General features: G+C 44.5%; 2 protein-coding genes across 6 annotated transcripts in view; both read left to right on the top strand.

Annotated features, from left to right (window-relative positions):
* ANKHD1 (ankyrin repeat and KH domain containing 1) overlaps positions 1 to 15,814 on the top strand; it is a 121,896-nt gene extending 106,082 nt beyond the window's left edge. For 2 of the 5 annotated variants that reach the window (XM_062587499.1, XM_062587496.1), the window contains 8 exons: positions 709 to 855; positions 3,902 to 4,051; positions 4,346 to 5,961; positions 10,599 to 10,778; positions 11,891 to 12,142; positions 13,177 to 13,352; positions 14,707 to 14,871; positions 15,323 to 15,814. In XM_062587499.1, the coding sequence (XP_062443483.1) occupies positions 709 to 855; positions 3,902 to 4,051; positions 4,346 to 5,961; positions 10,599 to 10,778; positions 11,891 to 12,142; positions 13,177 to 13,352; positions 14,707 to 14,871; positions 15,323 to 15,382 (2,746 nt within the window). In that variant the 3' untranslated portion in view covers positions 15,383 to 15,814. Of the gene's footprint in view, positions 1 to 708; positions 860 to 2,249; positions 2,361 to 3,901; positions 4,052 to 4,345; positions 5,962 to 10,598; positions 10,794 to 11,887; positions 12,143 to 13,176; positions 13,353 to 14,706; positions 14,872 to 15,322 lie in introns of those variants that run through there. The other 3 variants (XM_062587495.1, XM_062587498.1, XM_062587500.1) reach the window with 3 other exon arrangements.
* Positions 15,815 to 16,069: 255 nt separating this feature from the next.
* Positions 16,070 to 19,766, top strand: EIF4EBP3 (eukaryotic translation initiation factor 4E binding protein 3). The gene is made up of 3 exons (XM_062587503.1): positions 16,070 to 17,698; positions 19,134 to 19,307; positions 19,541 to 19,766. The coding sequence occupies exons 1-3, from the start codon at positions 17,476 to 17,478 to the stop codon at positions 19,567 to 19,569; spliced, it is 426 nt and encodes a 141-aa protein (XP_062443487.1). The 5' UTR covers positions 16,070 to 17,475; the 3' UTR covers positions 19,570 to 19,766.
* Positions 19,767 to 20,413: the final 647 nt, after the last annotated feature.

Genomic DNA, 20,413 nt, shown 5'->3' with positions numbered 1-20,413 from the left:
ACTTAAGGCTAATCTTCTAACGATTTTTAAACCTTTAAATGTTGCTGCTACTGTTTCAGTGCTGCAGATGAAACTGTGAGCCCCTTGAACTGTGCTGCTTTTTTGTCCACATAGATCAGTTAGCCTAATAAGAGAATACTCTCATACTTGCATTGTTTCTGTCACTAGACTATTGCTTCAGCTGTGTTAGAGCAAATAGTGATGTTGAGCATCTGCTTCCAAATTGACTTAATTGGTAGATAAATACTTTAAAATCTCTGTCTCTCAGTTCCCCACTTTAAAATGAGGAAATGGAAGCACTTCTCTATTTTCCAAGGTTAGAGTAAGAGCAGAAAAATTGAAACACTTTCAAATATCTAGTAAGGAAGACATTACCAAGGTACATTTTCTTAAAGTTATTCAAACTGGAGAATGTATTATAGATGCATAAGCAGGGTGTAACTGAGTGGTTATTTACCATTTATTATAAACTATTTTAACCTGATGTCCTTAGTGCTTCATTTCGTCAATGGTTTAGCTCTCTGCTTTTTGGAAGAAGGATACAGGCTGTGGATTAAATGGTAAGAAAATACCTGTTAAGTCAGTCAACAGTTGTTCCATTTGAAAAATAAGAACGAAAGCAGCTAGTGCTAGCAGTTGCAGAGTATGTACACTGTAATACTGTCAGCTGAATTCTGTCATTTGTAATCCGTACATTTCTGTTCCCAGACTTGAAGGTGAAGGTAATTCAAATTCTTTGTCAACTACATATAAACCTGTTTCCTTGCCTCTGACTTCTCCAAATGTAAAGCTGAATCTGACTAGTCCAAAAAGAGGCCAGAAAAGAGAAGAAGGCTGGAAAGAAGTGGTTAGAAGGTAAAGTCTAATTCTGTGTTTTAGAAACTGTATGAACTATTTTTAGCTTATAAGTTTAGCTTATAAGCTGTGCTCAAATGTAGAATATCCAGCAAGGTTATTTGATTATTTAATTATATTTATTAAAACCCTTACCCTTATGCCTGAAGTGCTGTGGAAACAAATTACAGTCCTAATTTGTCGTAACTCTATATTAACTTAAGATCCATCTGACATAAACGTTTTATTTGGTGCTAGGTTTTTCTTTTTACCTTTGACTTCAGGTGTTAGTAAAGTAGAGGACCAGTGGATGACTGTTGCAAGATAAACCTCATTGTGATTTGCTGACCCTGATTGCTCATTCTATTGAAAATTTTGTGACCTTAAAGTGATTGTTAGGGGTCCAATTAGACTTTAAGGTTATTCATAAAGCATGCTTTTCTTTTCCAAATGTACTGATTATTTTATTATATGGCTGTTAACTAGTCTGTCTTTTTTGAAACCTTTATTATGCTTACTACTTGTTACTAAAAATGGTCATCCAGCTTTCCTTTTTTTTGTCTCCATATCAAAAAGGAATGCAGCATGAACACACAAATGTTAGATTCTTTGGGTGCACTTACCCTGCCCCGTTGCTTTTTTGCTGCAATGGTAGTGACCAGAAATACCTGTTTTAGAGAGTTTTAGGCTGTGTGCAACGAAAGTAATTTTACAGAGGACTAAATGTATCCAAATTATTGGAAGCCACAAACTGTCCATTTTTAACAAAAGAGGTGAAAAAAAGCAGTTTAGTCTGAAAATTTAAGCCTTTGAACCCTTAGAGTTGGTTCAATGTTCTGCTGTCGGTTGCATTCACCGAGGAGTTGTGATGAGTCTTGCTAAATGTATGGTTGCAGACTGCCCACCGCTTGGTGAGTCATGCAGGCATGAAACCATTAAACAGGTAGCTGACTTTTCCAGGGCTGCACACAGACCCCGCCACTGACCCTGGAGCTGCTGCATCTCTCCTCCTGGGTCTCTTGAGTCTCATAGTAGCTTTGTTGGGTATTGTCTGCTGTTCTTCTGGAGACGCTAGGGTACTAGAAAAGGCATCAAAACCTGGACTTTCCCAATCCTGGTGGAATTAGGTCTTGTATCATGAAAAATGTGTTCATAAAGTGTTCTGTACTGGTGTTTTTTTTTTTTTTTTTTTTTTTTTGTCCTGACCATTTGGCAAAGCATGTTTCGAACCGAAGAGCTTTTTTGGTGACTTCAGGTGTATTTGCAAAATGCATGCATTCATCTCCTAAAGTCTCTCCTGGTCTGAATGACCAGATTCATTCTTCTTCTCCCCTCTCCCTGTGAGTATCCCACTGGCTACAAGGGATGTCTATCAAAGAAGTAACCAATGAAAACACCCCTTCTACCCTTGACAGGCAAGTAGGCAGAGTTTTGAAAGACCCTCCCCCTAGCAACACTCTGCAGCCAACACCAATTGAGCAGTTTCAGCTGCAGAGAGGAGGGCGCTGCTGTTCAGGAGCAAAAAGGTACTGTTTTGGGCACTTTTCCAGGTAAAAAACATTGAGCTTGGTGGGTTGGGAGGGAAAAACTGCAGGGTGATGGGTGGGCAGGGGCCCTTGGCACTGTGGTGAGCTATTCTGGAGAAGGAGCATCTCCAGGGGTGGTGGTATGGGGTTCCTAGTGGAATGAGGTGGAAGACAACCAAAGTACAGTCAGAAGCTCTATGAGTAATTTGGAAATGTCTTGCAAGTTAAGTGAGGATGGGAGCCCTGATTTGGTGAGGGAGTGGTTGGGATATCTAGTTTGAGAGAAGAGCCCTTGTGATGGAGGAAGGGAGAAGGTCCAAAGCATGAAACAGTGTTGGAATGAGATCTTTGTGCATGTTCTGAGGGCCTGGTTTCTGGGGAAGGGGTGGCTTGTAGTGTGCCTCTCCTGATGGGAAAGAGGAGAGAAAAAAGACCTTGGAAAGACAAGGTGATACCTTAGAATGTCTCCACATACTAGATATGTTTAAAATAAAATGTTCCCTTTAAATTTCATTAACCAAGAAACAATTTCCTGTTGGTCAAGTTATTTAAGCTTCGAAGACTGAATAGCTAGGTGAAGCTGGCAGCCTTTTCGGGGAGGGGGGGGTGTTCTGAGGTGCTTGAACTGTGATCACAGTGGTTACTGAAGCCCCTTTGAATCCCCTCTAATTATGCAGGTTTGAATTGCTGCACATCACTAGCAAGCTTGAAAGCATGTATGGGCTTGAGAGGTCCAGCCTTTAAAGTCTGGGGACAGTGGTGGCCCAGAAAAACCTTGGCCTGGGGTCTGGATGCAAGCATAGTTCGTGTTCAAAGACTTCCCAGTACTGTATGCCTGCACTGACCCACCAATACCATGTAAAAATAAAAAAATCCCAAACTGACTGATTTTACTGAACACATGGGTTACAGTGTTGTGGCCAGAAAGTGATCCTGCTTCTGAAAATCTGTGCTGCCTTCATAGTGGCTTCCAGCATCTGGTTAAATTACAGAACTGCACAATTTAAGTATGACAGCCACTGTTGTGTATTGCCACCTGTAAACTTTAAGATCAAGTGTAGTTTCTCACTTGATCTGAGAGAGGTCGAAACTAAGAGACCTGTGCGTGCAAGTGGTATTACAGAGCTGATCACTGGAAAAATGTTGGAAAACCACGTTGTTCTTACTGTAACCAGTCGAAATAGATAAGCCGTGGGCTTTTACATTTGAAGCAGTGCTATTTTTGTAAATTTGGGTCAGTAAACTAAGGATTTGTCTCACTTTGAAGGTACACAAGATAGAAGCCAAAAGTGTTTCTGAAGCAGTGTGTGAGGCACGTACCTCTATGATACAACAGTGGTAGAATAAATGCTCTGAAGAATCCTTGGATGATGAGTAATTTGAGTGGGGGAGTTTTAGAGAGGCTCCAAAGGGTGAAAAACTGTCAGCAGAAAACCACTTGCTGCCCTGAAACTTCAGCTGCTTGTCAGTCAACAAGGAATATTTTTTTATGGCTTTAAAGTTTAAACAAGCTTCACAGATCTGTGATTTTTGTGCTATAGGTCAAAGAAATTATCTGTCCCAGCTTCTGTCGTGTCTAGAATAATGGGAAGAGGTGGGTGCAACATCACAGCAATCCAGGATGTCACTGGTGCCCATATTGACGTAGATAAACAAAAAGATAAGAATGGAGAGAGAATGATCACAATAAGGTACGGTATCTTGAAAATACCTCTGAGTTAGTTCAAAGTGTAAGTTAAGTTCATTTATCTTTTAAGACAAGGATATGTTTAGCTTATTGGTTCTAGAATATAGCATTTATTATTGCTGCCAAGATGTGCCTAAGATCTGCTTATTCAAAGATAATCCTTAAGATAAGCAAAAGTAAAGACCTAACTTACCTGAGTAAACATGCAGTATACTCATATATCAGGTTATAAAATGAGGCTGCAGAATGTTGCACAAAGTTTCTTATATAACTGATAAATATGTTGTATTTAATCCAGGGGTGGCACAGAGTCAACGCGATATGCAGTGCAACTCATCAATGCCCTTATACAAGATCCTGCCAAGGAACTGGAAGACTTGATTCCTAAAACTCATATAAGAACACCTGCTTCAAGTACCAAATCAATCCATGCAAACTTTTCATCTGGAGTCAGTACTGCAACTGCCTCAAACAAAAATTCCTTTCCTCTTGGAGCACCACCCCTGGTCACATCACAGTCGTCAACACTATCTACTTTCCAGCCTACTAACAAATTAAACAAGAATGTTCCAGCAAATGTGCGCTCATCTTTTCCAGTGTCTCTTCCTCTAGCTTATTCTCATCCTCATTTTGCCTTGCTGGCTGCCCAAACTATGCAACAGATTCGGCATCCGCGCTTACCTATGGCCCAGTTTGGAGGGACTTTTTCACCTTCACCGAACACTTGGGGACCATTCCCAGTGAGACCAGTTAACCCTGGCAGCACAAACAGCTCTCCAAAGCATAATAGTTCAAGTCGCATAGGTAATCAGAATGGGAATATTTTGCAGACAGAGTCTCCTGGATTAGCTACTTCTAGTTGTCCTATTACTGTCTCTTCTGTAGTTGCTTCCACCCAACCGCTGTGCGTAACAAGTAATCGGACTCCTTCCTCAGTCAGAAAGCAGTTGTTTGCCTGCGTTCCTAAGACGAGTACTGCAGCAACAGCAATCTCAACTGTGACAAGCACCTGTAGCACCCTGCCTTCTGCTTCCTCTGCACCCCCAAACAACGGGCAAGTTCCCACAGCCTTTCTGCCCTCTAGTGCTCCACAAACGCAGCATTCTGCACTTAAAACGGACTCTTTCTCAGTTGTATCAGCACCCAAAGAGAAGGTGTCTGCACCAGACCAGCCTGTTGGAAATGTGTGCGCCCCATCTTCGGTTGCAAGTAGTTGCAATATGTCAACTAGTAGCAGTTCAGGAGTCGCAGAAACTCGCCCATCTAGCAGCCCCACGCCGCTAAATAATGTCCAAGATGAAATACTGCCAACCAGTGTGTCAGAGATCAATCCTTCTATGTCGATGCCTTTTTCATCCAGCTCGGAACCCACTCCTTTAAGCTTAGCGTCACCCAGGTCAGTTGTTGCAGATAATCAGGACAACAGTAACTTACCTCAAGTAGCTGTACCAGCACCTCGAGTTACTCACAGGATGCAGTCCAGAGGTTCGTTCTATTCAGTGGTACCAAATGCAAACCTGCATCAAGATCCTCAGTCTATTTTTGTTACGAATCAAGTTCCTTTAACACCTTCTCAAGGTCCACCTGCTGCAGTGCAGGTTTCGTCAGCCATGAACGTTATGAACGGTTCTCAGATGCACATTAATCCAGCAAACAAATCATTGCCTCCTACCTTTGGGCCAGCAACACTCTTCAATCACTTTAGCAGTCTTTTTGATAGCAACCAGGTGCCAGCTAACCAAGGCTGGGGAGACTGTCCACTCTCCACTCGAGCAGCAGCTGACCCATCTTTCACTGTTCAGTCTACCTTTCTGAATAACTCTGTGCTAGGACACGTGGAAAATGTGCATCCTGATAACTCCAAGGCTCCTGGTTTCAGGCCACCTTCCCAACGGGTTTCTACTAGTCCTGTAGGTAAGTCACTAATATTATGCACTGGGCAGAATTCTCTCTTCATCCATTACACTTTGTTCACTTGGAGTTGCTTGAGAAATAATTTCATACTTATAGGATGCTTGCGTAGTGATGTTGGCCTGTCTTAACCCAAATGCTCTTTAAAATGATTTTTTTTTTTTTTCCTCTTCAGCTCTCCTAGGATGTTAAATATTGGGAGTATTGCAGAAGTGGCACTGAGCACTGTTAGTCTCCTTTAAGAGGAAGGAATGTTTCTGCCTCTTTGTAAGGTTCAGAGTTGCACTGATTTTTTTAGCTTTTTGTGGGGTTTGCATGGAACATAATGATAAACCCAAAGCAGCAGGGACAGCACTGTTGATGAGCCTCAGCTCCAGGAGCGAGTGCTTGCACTGGCTTGCAGCCCTGCTGTGTAGGACACCAACTTGACTCTGAGGGTGTAAGCTCTCTGTATTCTTTGTCTCTTGATGTGACTCTGATCCAGTAGGCTAAAGGATGCTTTCAGTTTGTGCTGTAATTCTAGTAAACTGACAGTGTGTTTTGGGAAGTTGGTGTATGATGTTCTTCTAGGAAGTTACTGTCCTTCAGCTATTAAGATACAGTAGTTCGAATTGACTTGCTTTTAATTGAAATGGATTAGGAACACTCACAGCAAGTTCCCTGCCCTGTTGTGCTCTTCCTTAAGGACTGCTATCTTCTTGGTGCTCAGACTATGTTACAGGTAGCTGCACCCATTTGGCTGGAAGGGACTCTCAAGAGATGTAGTATGATCCACTCTTTCCTTCTTACCTCAATAAATTTACAGTGCCTTAAAGTTGGGTAGCTGAAGAGCCTTGCTCTGAAGTTGTATTCCTCCCACTATATGATAGATCTTTAAGCTAATACTTCAGGGCTTGAATACTGCATTTGAATACTTCAGTAGCTAGACTTTCAGATGTTCTGCATTCGCACTCAATGGATTTGAAAATGTTCGGGACTTCTGAAAACCAGACCACTTCTGTCAGACTAGCTTTAACCACAGTGTTAAAGTGTTTGCTATGACTGTAACTCTCTTAATAGTAGTTTAATGTGGACTGCATGACTGCATTGCAAAGCACATGAACCCCTGTAGAATGTATGCTATCTCCATTCCCAGTGCAGTAAGTAGAACCAGTTGTAATTAAGGCTGTGAAAGGTAAAGTAACTGGACCTGACTTCAGAAACCCTTAATGTGATCTCACCTTTTCCTCTGCAGTGCTCTCAGTTGGAAGCTGGTTGCTACTGGTATATCCCCTCCTTAGGAAGTTTTGTAACAAATAGACTCTGCTGAAATCCTGATTATCAGATTCTGCATATACAAGGGCAGCTGACTGGGACATCCCATAGCAGCAAAAGATTTTGCTGTTCACTTAGGCTGAGGTCATCAATTTTTCATCAGGAAAAATGACTTTGTCCCTTGTATATGCTTAAATAATTTAAATATATAAGAGATAATTGAGAATCTGTTTTTGCCCTGAGTTAAGAGAATGGTAAATGGATATCCCTGGACAATTTGCACAGTTGACTTTGAGGAGAAAAGCATGAAGAAGTTCTTGTCTGAAGTGCAAAAATATTTGGACAGAACACAATTTTCCAAGCTGGAATTTGGTTGGGATATTGAAAATGAAGAATAACTGAAAATAGGTGGATGTGCCCCTGAAATTCAAACTTTCAGCAGATGACTGCTTTGTCAAGTCATCAGTTTATTCATTTAATCTGTTCTTCTGTTTGCTACTACTTTTAATCATCGATATGGCAGAATCTAAATTTTGCCCCTCTCTCAAAAGGAAGAAGGGCTTTAGGGGAAACAAAAGAAGGGGGCACTGGAAAGGCATGGTGGTGAGGAAAGGAACGGCAATAATAGGCTGAGGACCCCTGCAATGTTTTGACCTTAGAGCATAAGCATGGTCCTGCACTCTGTTCACTCATTTCATTCACCGGCGCCTTTTCAGATAGACAAGCCTTTCCATTAGGCTCAGCCTCTGAGATGGGGTGAACTGGTGATTGTACTGAGCGTTTTCCATAGGTTCCAGTGGCAGGTTTTGTGAAGGGTTCAAGGAGAGAAAAGTCCAGTCATTATTGGCTTATGCTTTGGGGTACAGGAGTGCTAGATGTGGAGCAATATGATGGGCTTTGCTTAGTGAGTCAGTACACTTTGAAATGATGAGAAGGAATAGTAATAGTCATCAAATAGATGCCAGTCCTGTAGTCTTTAGCCCTGACTTTGTACTTTATCGAGCAGAGATTTGTCTAGTGTGCCTGAATTTCAACCTGAATTTTCTAATTCACCAATTCCTCTGAGCCACAGATAACTGTCCCTATGGCCTTACTGGCTGTAGATCTGTTCTGGAAACTGTTTTTTATACCCTATTTATGTTTTTGGTTCTCTAGTTCTAACAGCTTGCAGAGTGAGGGCATACTTAGCCTGATCATTTGGGGCGGTGGCAGAGAAGACCGAAAAAGTCCATTCATTACTTCCTCTACGTTTCAGAAAAGTGTCTGAGACCCTGCTCATGTAGCACTGGGAGGTCTTACAAATTTAAAATACGCCAACTTAAAAATCAGCACGTTGCTTCCCAGGCTGTACAAAAGGGCTGGACTTCCTGTTTTACATGCAGCAACCAAGTGCTGTGCTTTCTCTAAAGGTGGAGTTAGCCCTTGAATTTAACTAATCTCTGTAAAAGTGTCTGGGAGCTTTGATAAACTGAATTTGGAGCAGTGTTTGTGGGGGATTGATATACCAATCACTAAAGCTCATTTATGCTTTCAGAGCGTAATGAAGAGTTTGAGTTCATGGCCAGGGTAACTACAAAGTATAGAATTGCAAGATTCTTTTAGTATTGTAAAATCTGATTTTATTGGTAAACATATAATTAGGAAGCTGGCTATTGAAATCAGCATTCCTTTAGTCTTTGCTCACAGAAGCCATTCTTAATACTAAGTAAAGCTTTTTATCATTCACTTTTATGAAAGGCAAAATAATAGCAGAAAGCATTCTTTATGAATTGAAAAATTATGACTCTGGTGAATTCCTTTATCTTTGACTATTCCTTTCTTCTGCTACCTGCAGAAAATACACAATAGGGCCAAAAGTTTTAACTGCGCAGCCATTGCCCTTTGAAAGCTGTGTCCCCCTCCTCCTAAGCGTTCAAAAGGCACTGTTGGGCGTCTGAGTAAGTGCTATGCCTTCATAAGTTTCCACTTTAAGAAACTAGTAGTCCTCATAGCCAGCAACTGCATCAGATCTAGTGAATTATTTCTGTTAACATGAGCAGGTCACCCCTCTAGGTTTCTTGGCAGGAGAACTTGCTGTTATATTGCTTTGCTTTGCTTTTCTTCAATGCTCACTAGTAGGGGAAGGATTTTTTTGGAGAAGTCTATGTAGGAACTTCCATCAGAAGAGGTTAGTCTTCAGCATGTGACTACTTCTATGCTGTGCTGGCCCTAGCATGCTGTACGACAGTGAGGCTAGCAGCTGTCAGGTATGTGAAACTCTTCAGTCCTAGAAGCTGTGGAATAGCTGTGAAAGTTGGTCTGGATTGATCAGTGCTTCCAGCAGAGGTGAAAAATGAGGAGCTGGAGAACCTGAGCAGCAGCAGATGGAGTGCAGTCCCTGAGCTGCTTGCAGTGGAAATGCAGCTGTTGGATCTGATGCTTTTGCAAGCAAGGGATGCTTGACTGATTTATTTCTTGATTTTGATATTGGGGAAATACGTGGCTTTTAGTAACATCCCCATAAGAACAGGGGAGCACCTCTAGCTTACAACCTCAGCTATTCTTTCACCACTGCTATTTTCAGACTTCTGAGGATGTAAGTAGGTACTTACTTTCAGCCCTACTATGCAGCAATATGACTAGTCCTGGTTGTGGTCATCCTGAAATGTTTTAATGATTTTGAAAGTAGTCTTGTTTAATAGGCCCTTGAAACTAAACCCAAAAGTCAGGTAAACATACAGCCATGCCTGTTTCTACTCTTAGGTAATAAAGTGTGATAAAAGCTTTTAAGACATTTTGCAGAAGTATTTAAAAGCTTTGACTTAGTGAAAAACTAACTCCTCTTGCTAATCATTTTTATGGGTCTTGGACCTTTCTTTCCATCTTTGCCTTTCTCAGCAAGCAGCCCTCTCATCTATTGTGCTGGATATTGTCAGCCCTGTTTTCTTGGATACAGTATGCTCTGACCAATTTATGTTTAAACATAACTGTAAGATGGCAAAAACTGTAGTGCGGTGAATTACTTCCTTGGTGTTTGATTCCATAATAACCTCCACGAAGCCCTGTATTTCTGTTTGCTTGACTTCTGTTTGGTCTTTTTGTATGGCAGCTTTCTTGCCACTCTCCCAGTTTTCCTCCTTTCACCCACTGTGCCAGGATTGATTCCTTTCAGTGGCCAAGGGATGACTGGTTTTGTTAAAACTTTAAGCGAAATTGGAGAACATACAGAAAAGCCTTCTGTTGGTTATTGTCGAAGGTAGAGCTGTGCACCTGTAAAACAAACCTACAATGTGCAGATACCTCTGAAGGTGATAAAATGCTTTAATTGTTTGAAGCACTAGATCTCTCTAGTGCTTTGAAACAAGTTCCCAAAGAGAGATATTTAATCAAATTTATGTTTATTTCAGGCTTACCCTCTCTAGATCCATCCAACAACTCTACAACTTCTTCTTCAGGTCCTTTGACAGGCTTTTCAGCAAACATACAAGGAGCACGGGTTTACCTTCAAGGGCCAGCGCCTGTTGGGACTCCCAGCTTTAACAGACAGCATTTTTCACCACATCCTTGGACAAGCGCCACAAATTCATGTAGGAACTTCATGGGTCTGTCTTAGTTATCTATAAATTCTTAGTTATTGTCTGTAGTAGTTTTATAACTTGAGAGGAATTACCCAGTGATGCGCAGAATTTTTTTTCCCCAGTTGGTTTTAGCATCTGTGAGGATGACATGCAAGTCCCAAAGCTTTACTATTTTCTTTTTTTCATGTAAAATGCCGCTAGTTCTGGTAGCATTACTAAAGGCATATTTGGGGAAAAAAATAAGTCATTGTAGGCTGTAAGAGGAGGGGTCATGAAGTTGTGGGGAAGCACTAGGTGATTGTACCAAGCTAAATAATCTTCTCCTCTAAATTGTATGACAGTAGATGAAAATGGCGTGTTTGCCATGGGTTGAAGTTACACTTTTTTTTATTGGAAATCTGAAATTATTTGATGTTACCTAAAATGTTCCAAAATTTTAATGTATCAACAAGGTAATGCTCGAGTTTTCCTCTTAATGGAAAGAACATGGAAGTAGCTTTACAGAAAATACGGAGTTTTGATTCAGGATTGTAAGTGGAGAGGCTTTGTGTCGTTAATGCAACTTCTTTGCCACTGAGCTTAAGAACCAAAACATTTAAATGGGTGCCCAAAAGATTATTTTTTATTATTATTATTATTATTTTTTCTCCAAGGAGATTCAGTGACAGTTTTGAAGCTGGTAGAACTTGAGCACCTATGTTACACATGTGGCTTCGGGAAGCTGTCTTTAGTTTCTCTTCTGCTGGGAGAGGTGGATACCAAAAATAGGCTGCTTTGATATCTACGGTATTCTGGCTAATGCTTCACATCTTACTGACACTCTTCCATGTTTCTTCTTCTTTCTTGTAATTATTTTAGGTTTAACGTAATGTCAGGAGAGTATCACAGGATTCTGATGTCTGAAAGCATTTGTGTTACAGTGCTGATTATTTAAAGTTAATGGAAATTCCGTGAAAGACTGAAGAATATTCAGTACAATGAATGTTCTGCCAAAGAAAGCCTAGAAAAACTTTTTATAATTTCCCATAGAATAATGTTGGGGAAAGAGAAGGGGTAGCATTTACATTGGCTAGCTGTGTGCTTTGTGTGTAATTAAGCAAGAGAAATACTCTTTTCAGCAGGTGAATCTCCTATTCCATCAGTTTCCTCAGGATCATCTTCACCCCTTTCAGCTGCTTCTGCACCTTCTAACTTGGGCCAGCCAAAAACGGGTAACACAAATCAGGATCGAAAGGTACCTCCTCCCATCGGGACAGAGAGACTTGCCAGAATTCGACAGGGAGGATCTGTCACTCCAACTCCCTTAGGAACCAACTTCACAGCTCCCGTTGGTCATAGTGGTATCTGGTCTTTTGGAGTTAACAGTGTGTCTGGTAAGTCTGTATTCTACAGTCTGGGTTAGCATAAAGACATCAGAGCTTTGTGGAAACACTGTATTTGAAAAGAAAGTTGGAGAGGGAAAGGGGGAGGAGGAATGAAATTCCAGGCTCTCAAGTAAGCACTAAAGCTTCATCATGACAAGCAAAGATAAAAGCAGAATGTTCCTTGTGCATCAAGAAATAGAAATCTGTAATCAACTTGCACATTTACCCTAGAAGGAAAAACAATTGTCCAAGTAATGTGAAACTTTGTATCAGTGAAGGCACTGTTTTTCTTTTTCCTAGTGTAGATGGTTCTCACCCAGCCTAGGTTATCTGCCAGAGTGTGCTTGCAAACCTTGATAACACTTCGCATATTTCATATTAAGTCTTCTGAATGATAGGAAATTTTAAAGTAAGCAAATATTGTCCCTTAAGGGAATCCTTCTCCAAGTCTGATGTGTGGTGTAGAAGGAACAGCTGTGTCCCTCCAAGTTTGTAGCTTGTTTACCCATTAACATTTAAAAATGTTAGTTCTAAGCCCAGTTAATATATCCAGAAATACATAGTTGTGGATATTGTTTTTTTACTGATCTCCTCATGACTTTAATATGGGGTAAGTTCCATTTCAGGCAGCCCCCACCCTGTTTAAAAAGACGTTGAAACAGCTGAAGTTTCCTTCATTACAGTTACATTCAGTTTCCTGGTAGTTTTGAGTTCTTATGGAAAGTGAGAGGAGTTACAGCCTTCGAGTTGTAAATTGTTTCCATTTGTTATTTTACAGGACCATTAAAACTTCTTTATTTGTTATGTTTCTTCAGTGAAATCCTTCATGTGTTCTTGTGCACTAAGGCACTTTAGTGTCTCTGCATTGCTGTGTTTTTCAAGTGAAGCTTGCACATGCTCAGATACGATGCTTTGGGGGTTTATTGAAGCTTAGCTCTGCTGTGGATGCCTGAGATTTGAAGTTGCTATTAGTCTCCATAATCTCCACAGTTGCCTGAAGGATTAATAATTGTAATCGGCCAATTTCAATCTCTCCTTTCCAGAAGGCTTGTCAGGTTGGTCTCAGCCTGTAATGGGAAATCATCCAATGCAACAGCAATTGTCGGACCCGGGCACGTTTTCTCAGCATCAGCCAATGGAGCGAGATGATTCTGGAATAGTGGCTCCCTCAAACATTTTCCACCAACCTATGCCAAATAGTTTTGTGGATTTTTCTAAAGTAAGTTACGGGGGGGTCAATTTTTGGCTATAAAAGAACCAAGATTTTTGTTATGGAACCATGATTTGGGCACTGTAAGCCTCAGAAGAACTGGGTTCATGACAACTTCCTTTCTTCTGAAGCAAACTGAGATCAGTTTGGCAAGTCATTAGTTAATTCAGATGTTTCACGGTGCTAGTAGGTGTGAAATGCCTGTGGGATTGGTATTTGAGGGACAGATTTACCTCATGTGCTAATAGGACTCTATTCCATATTGCCTCTTCTAGTCTTGAATCTCCTTTCATCCTTGTACTCCTTTGCTGACTGGAAGTGGTGTCCAAACCTAGAGGCCTGTTTAAACAAAACTGGAAGTTAGAGGTGGCAAATATTCTCTTGCCTAGTCACTGATATCCCCATCATTCTCCAGTGTTTCCTTTTGCAGAGGCTCAGTCATGTGGAAATACTGGTACCACAAGGCTTGTTCTGTTCCTGAGGCTGGTTGAACATTCAATGCTTTCAATGCAGATCCTGCCTGTTAATGCCTCATGCTTTCCTTAAGGAAGGAGCAGGATGAGAGAACGGCATGTAATTCTGTGCATTGTGTGTTAATATTGTAGCTTGAGGCAAAGCAATACAGCCAAGCTATAACTGGCTCAGCCTCCACAGAAGGAAGGTCCAGGACTATGTGTTCAACAGCAGATCTTCTCACAGCATGTTTCAGAAGTGGCTGTAGTGTGTGTTTCTGGGATCTTCTGAATTACAGATTGATAATTGAATGCAGGAGAGATCTCAACCATAGAAGGCTGCTCTGTGACTTGCTCTTTCTGAACTGGAAGAATATTTTAGATGTCCCTTAAGTAATTTATAGAAAATCTTCAGCTCAATCTTATGGGCTCAAACTGCATAAAGACTTTGCAGTGCAGCGGCCTGGCTGCAGCTCGGCGCAGTACAGTTGTATTTCAAATTCTGCCTAGATGAGCAGTGATGCCCCTTTTCCTCGCAGTGCTGAGTTGTTTACCAGTATGTGAATGTTGCATATGGATTTGAACTGCCTCTGTCATCTTGGCAAACACAGTTTATGCTTGTGTGTCATCTATTGCAACAAGAAGCCTGATAAAATGTCAACACTAATAAAAACTACTTTCTACGTTGCTTTAAAAAACTCCAGATTGGATACAGTGTATTCTGTCCTTATCGTTCCCTAGTGCTGTCCTTGCCCCTGTCCTAGCCCAGCACTGCAAAGGTAGATGTAATCTCTGAAAAGTGCTCTGGTGGTGGCAAGATGAAAGGTACTGCACCGCAGAAGCATTTGATAATAAGGTCATTTTTCATAACCATTACCCTATTCACTAACATTTCTTTTTTGATCCTTTAGGGCCTGCCGATTTCCATGTATGGTGGCACTCTAATACCCTCGCACCCTCAGCTGGCAGATGGACCGGGAGGCCCTCTCTTTAATGGTCTTCATACTCCAGACCCAGCCTGGAATCCCATGATCAAAGTTGTCCAAAATTCAACAGAATGTACTGATGCTCAGCAGGTACCGTGGCTGCATTTTTTTTTCCTGCACTTCTGCTTACATAGGGCTTTTTGCAGAGTTATGCTTTGTTTTGTTTTTCTTTATTCTGGATAAGTGAGATTTTTTTCAACTCTTAGATACTAGAATTAAGATTGTTTGCATGATTTTTTTTCCCCCTGCAGTGTGTGTTTGTAAATGTATGTGGCTTTCAGATAAATGACCAGAATTTCAAGAATGCTCAGTAGGTACAAACTTTATTGTAAGTCATAGGGTTTAGATACATACTGAGTATGTTACATTACAGGTTGTCAATCAAAACCTGGCCAGAGCTGAAGATAGCTCCCAGCCTTTTTTGATGATCTGGTTATGTTCTAGGGGGAGCCTTAAGCTTGCCCTCTAGTGGTTGATTGCTCTAGTAAAGGAACCTTTATTTGTTTTTATAATAGACATGTTTTTTTCCTTCTTGCTATAGATTTGGCCTGGCACCTGGGCACCTCACATTGGAAACATGCATCTCAAGTACGTCAACTGATTTAAGGGGGTCTATCCTTTTTAGCCTTGTTTGGGAAACCTTATAACCTTGAAGAACCCTGGGGATTTTTTAATGTGCCTAACTAAGCAGTTTTCTGTGGGCTGTAAGAATGGAAACTTGATTGCCCGTTGTATAAGAACAAATTGATTCACCTATACAACTGATTCTGTTCTCCAGTTAGTTTAGCCATTTTGAACTTAAATCAGATGCAACTAGTGCTTTTGGCTAAACACTACTGAATGCGACTTGTGTGCAGCAGAGAACTAGATGATTACATGATTTCAACCTTTTAGGGTGGTAAATACATGTATAATTGTTTACATACTTAAGAGGAAAAGTTGAGTAAATTTCATGTCGTATAGTGGCTCTACTTTATGTAGCCTGTATTAATGTGAAATATTTACCTGAATATTCAATAAAAGGCAAACAGTATTTATAGGTTGTGTGTGAGAATTTTGGAAGAGGATGCATATTGTCATTTGTAGCTGCCATGTCCGGAGGTTTACCTTTCTAGGATCACTTAATTAGCAACCGGATGCAACTGGGGAAGGGGAGGAAGGTTTTAAGCTGCAGTCATATGTGATGCACAATGTAAGTGCTTCCTCCTGCCAGTTGTTATCCTTTTATTTTCTGAGAGCGTGGTTGTATGTGTGGTTTTGCTTTTTTTTTTTTTTTTTTTTTTTTTTTTTCCTCCTTCTGGATCAGTTCTGCTTCTTGTAGCACTCTCTTTACAGATGGGTTGCCTGAAATACCGGGTATTGTTCAGGGGCTGGAAATAAGGGCTGACTTGGCACCCTGGCAACCAGTGACATCTTAATTTGCAGAAGGCAAAACTTGAGGTAGTTCCTAGAAAAATGCAGGGTTTCTTCACCTGATTCTCTGTGACCAGCTGCCCAGAAGCAGATATTAGGAAAGCAGAGACCACCTCCCACCAGAGAATAATGTAATGTATTCTATCCTAAGCTTCCTGTAATCCTTTAAATCTGGTAAGAGCTTCTCAAGTCATTTCAGTGAGGAGGAAGAGGTTTCTTGCATACTGTTCAAGATGCAGGTTCACTGTCCACATAGGCAGTATTGATTCCAGTATCGCTGTGCCTTGGTAGCTTTCCATTTGCTGCATTAAGAGTAAACTTATTTCTACTTTCACTCAGTTCTGCTGCAGTAACTACACTGAATATTTGGTCCATTTCTCAAGCAGGTAACTACAGTGCAGTGTCCAATGTAACAGGCCACTTTTGGTGGTCTCTCAGACCAGAGAGCAGATGGAGACTTCCCCACCTTCCTTCCTTCCTCCTGCTGTTGCGTGTAAGGAATGGTCAGGAGAGTTTCCCCAGGAAAAGCATAAAGAAGGAGCAGCCAAAAGAGAGGATTCAGTGATAACTTGCATGGAGTGAACTCTTAAGATAATGTAATGGCGTGTGTTCTCTGTCGTGGTTACTTCTGAATATTCAGAAGTGCTCAAAGTATGAAGTGCACAAGTAATACCTGAGTACCATAGGCAAATAAACCTCAGACAGTATGGATGCATTTAGACATTCTACCTAGTATTCAACAAGAAAATGCAAAAAGACCTGAACTTTTGCTCTTACTGCCATCCTGATAAATGCAAACGCCAGAGGAGAAACACTTGTGCTGACAATAATTGTATTAAAAGTAAATGGTGAAAGAAAAACAAAATACCATATATACATACATAGATGTATGTATGTATTGTTGTACAGTAGCTTTTGTGCAAACTAGGTGCTTGTCCTTGGGGTGCCCTAGATGAATTGGTGCAAATGCTGCCCAGCAGACAGCCTCCCTTAGGATCGCGCGACCATGACTGAGTCTCGGGCGCCCGCTCCAGGGTGACGTGGGGCTGCCGGGCAGGTGATGTAGCCCTTGCGCTAGCAGAGAGCCAGGATGTGATAGCTCTGGCTGTCCTCGTCGTTCGCACTTGCTGACCAGACGCATCCGTTAGCGGAGAGGCAAGGCTGCCCGGGCTGCGCGGTTGCTCCGTGCCGAGCGCGTTTTAAAAAGTTGGACCCGTAGCGCTGCCTGGGGGGCGGGCGGAGGAGAGCGCGCCTGCCGCCCTCGGGCTGCTGGGGTAGAAGATGGCTGGGAGCCCCGCGGGGGCGGGGCCGGGGGCGGAGCCTCCCTGCTCGGCCTGGCCTGCACACGTGTTGGGCCTGCCGCCCTGCACGGTTCGGCTCGGCTCCATGGCCACGGCGGGCACTGCCACTGCCTCCTGCCCCATCCCGGGCGGCCGCGATCTCCCCGCGCCGGACGGCTACGGCTCCACGCCGGGCGGCACCCTCTACTCAACCACGCCGGGGGGTAAGGCTGAGTGGTGCCGAGAAGGGCAGCCCACCCCCCTCCCCCGGGCCCAGGAGAGCTGCCTCTGGCCCCAAGCGGCCTTGGGGGCAGGTGCCCAGGCCTCCCCCTGCCTGAGCCCACCCTTTGCCTCCCTGTGAAAGGAGGACCGAGGGAGGCCTTACCAGGCACGTTCAGCTGCTGCTGGGACTGCCGGCACTGCCCCATGCTGCTTCCTGGCCCAGCCAGAGGCTGCAACCGTCCCTTGGGCTGCAGGGCTGGGGAAGGAGCTCCTGGCAGCACCGTTGCAGTGGCTCGGTGCAGTCCTGCTTTCTCACTGGCACAGCGTGGCCATGCATTTGCCCCGATGGGCCTAAGCTGGAGGGGAGGTGCTGGGGACCAATGCAAAACTCGCTCAGAGCTGAGCTTTCTCCGGCGTGGTGGGCAGCACAGCTCACACTGCAGGGCGCCTTCTGCTCCCCTCTTCACTGGAGAGCTCTGTCCTGCACGCGCGAGTAAGCACAGCAGGTTTCAGTTGGACTGCGGGCAGCCACCCAGTGGGCGCCGGCCCCGGCATGTGCCCTCGATAAGCCTTATCGTGGGCCAGAGGGAGCCGGGCCAGGTGCTGGCACAGCAGCAGCAGGCGCCTGTGCACATTGTGTAACGTTTGCCGTGTTGGGACGGGCCTGGCCTGTACGGGGAGTTCTCGCTGCGCCAGCTGCCACTCTCAGCTGCTCTCTGACTTCAGCAGCTTGGCACAGAACTGCTGCTCTGTCCTCTGGGGACCTGTCCTGGCCTCCTGTGGGGACAGTGGGGGCCTGCTGGCCGGCCTTTGGGGAGCGGGAGCATCGTGCAGACCAGTTCAGTCTCGGAGATCACTGCAGGCGCTCACGGGTGTTAGGGAGAGCCCACACGTGCCTGGCAGCACCCGTTCTGGGCGCTGCTGCGAGGGCTGCATCCAAGGAGCTGGCAGCGGGAATGTGGCGTCCCATCCAACCCAACTGCTCGTCCCTTTGCAGGGAGTGCAGGGGGTGCCTTGGTCAGCAGAGCTCACAGGCCCAACCTCGGCTGTGCCCAGAGCTTGGCCAAGCCTGCAGGCAGCACAGGGGCAGATTTTGAAGATGCCTGACCCCATGGCTTGGTAGCACCCTGTGAGCTGCTGTGGGGCATCCAGACATCCTCTCCCTCCCCCCCCCCCACCCCCCCAACCCGTGCTGTGCCCTAGCAGGGCTCTGGGAGCTTTGGGAGGAAGGAATGATGCAGGGAACAGCTGCCGTGCATGATGGGTTTCACACTCTTGTCCTACAGGAAATCACATGATGGCTCCAGATGTGGCTGTGATTCCCGTCCAAGTGCGGCCCCTTCCCCCTGCCATTCTGGGCTCAGGCTCTGGCCATGGCACTGGGGGAAGGGGGCTGCCATGGGCCATCGGTGCCTGACTGCCCCCTGCTTTTGGCAGGTACCCGCATCATCTACGACCGCAAGTTCCTGCTGGAGTGCAAGAATTCACCCGTGGCCAGGACCCCTCCCTGCTGCCTGCCCCAGATCCCCGGTGTCACCTCCCCGGCCCAGCCCAGCCTCGTCAAGCTGGGGGAGCTCAAGGAGCAGAATGAGAGTGAAGAAACCATGCCAGGTGAGCAGCCTGGGCACCACAGCCCAAGCAGGGGAATAAGGCCGTGCTGCCTGGGGCATTGGGCTCCCACCCCAAAGGGTGGCTAAAAGGGCAAGGAGAGACCCTGGCTCAGCCAGTGTTCGACTTGGCTCTGTCTCAGTCTCTTGCTCCTGCAGCAGTCCATTTGCCTACACGTTTCCTCCAAGGTAACCCCATCCTAACCTTGGCCCTGTCTTCCCTCCCTGCCCTTCCAGATCAAGACCAATTTGAGATGGACATCTGAGTTCTCAGTTCCCCGTCTCCAGGCCATGGCTGGGCCTGTTTCTGGGCCTTGTGGAGGTGCTGGCACCGCAAGTGGCTGGCTGCAGCCCTCTCTGTGATGCTGGGGATGGACGCGTGACACCTCATGGGCTCCAGCACAACTGGCTGGTGCAACTGCCTAGAGAGCTCACGCTTGATCAATAAACACCATGAAACCCCTGTGGTGGGCTGGTGGATCTCTGCATTGGGGTCAAGTGCGTCTGTGGAGCTCTGGAGCTAGGTAGCTGCAGATGACCTTTCAGGGTATACAGGATCTCTTCCTTGGGCAATGAAACCCTGCAAGGTGAATGCAGGACCCTGAGGGTCATAGAAAGCACTGCTGAGGCCTGCAGTTTTGGAACTGTGTGGGTCTTGAGAGCTGCGAGCAGCTGAATCTGCCAGGCTTGGGGTGCCACATGTTTTCCCCATCCTGCCCAAGCTGGGGTAGTCAGAGCAGTCAGGGGGCTATGCTAGCCATGGTCAGGGCAGGTGGATGAGGCCTTCCTGCAAGCACAGGCTAGAGACAGAGCAGTCTCCCTGCACCTAGATTCTCCATTATGTCCAGAGAGGACACAGCCTGGTGAGCCTAGGGCCAGCACCATGATACTTTTGCCTGGATCCCCACTGTCTCAAGGGCCAACTGCATTTGAGTCTCTCAAGTCCCACACTTGGGTCTGAGCTGTGCCAGAGTGGGCAGGTCCCCAGCTGCTAAGGACTGGTTTTGCTGTGCAGGCAGAGTTCAGCTGCAGCAGCCCACACCAGTTTGCTCCAAGATAGCTGCATGTTGGCTTACCCAGCCACCCTAAGATTTCCCCTGGGCCTATCTC

The sequence above is a fragment of the Rhea pennata genome, chromosome 14, assembly GCF_028389875.1.
Source record: "Rhea pennata isolate bPtePen1 chromosome 14, bPtePen1.pri, whole genome shotgun sequence".
Taxonomy (NCBI): domain Eukaryota; kingdom Metazoa; phylum Chordata; class Aves; order Rheiformes; family Rheidae; genus Rhea; species Rhea pennata.
Note: the sequence above shows the minus strand (reverse complement) of the source record. Positions and strands in the feature narration are given on the sequence as shown.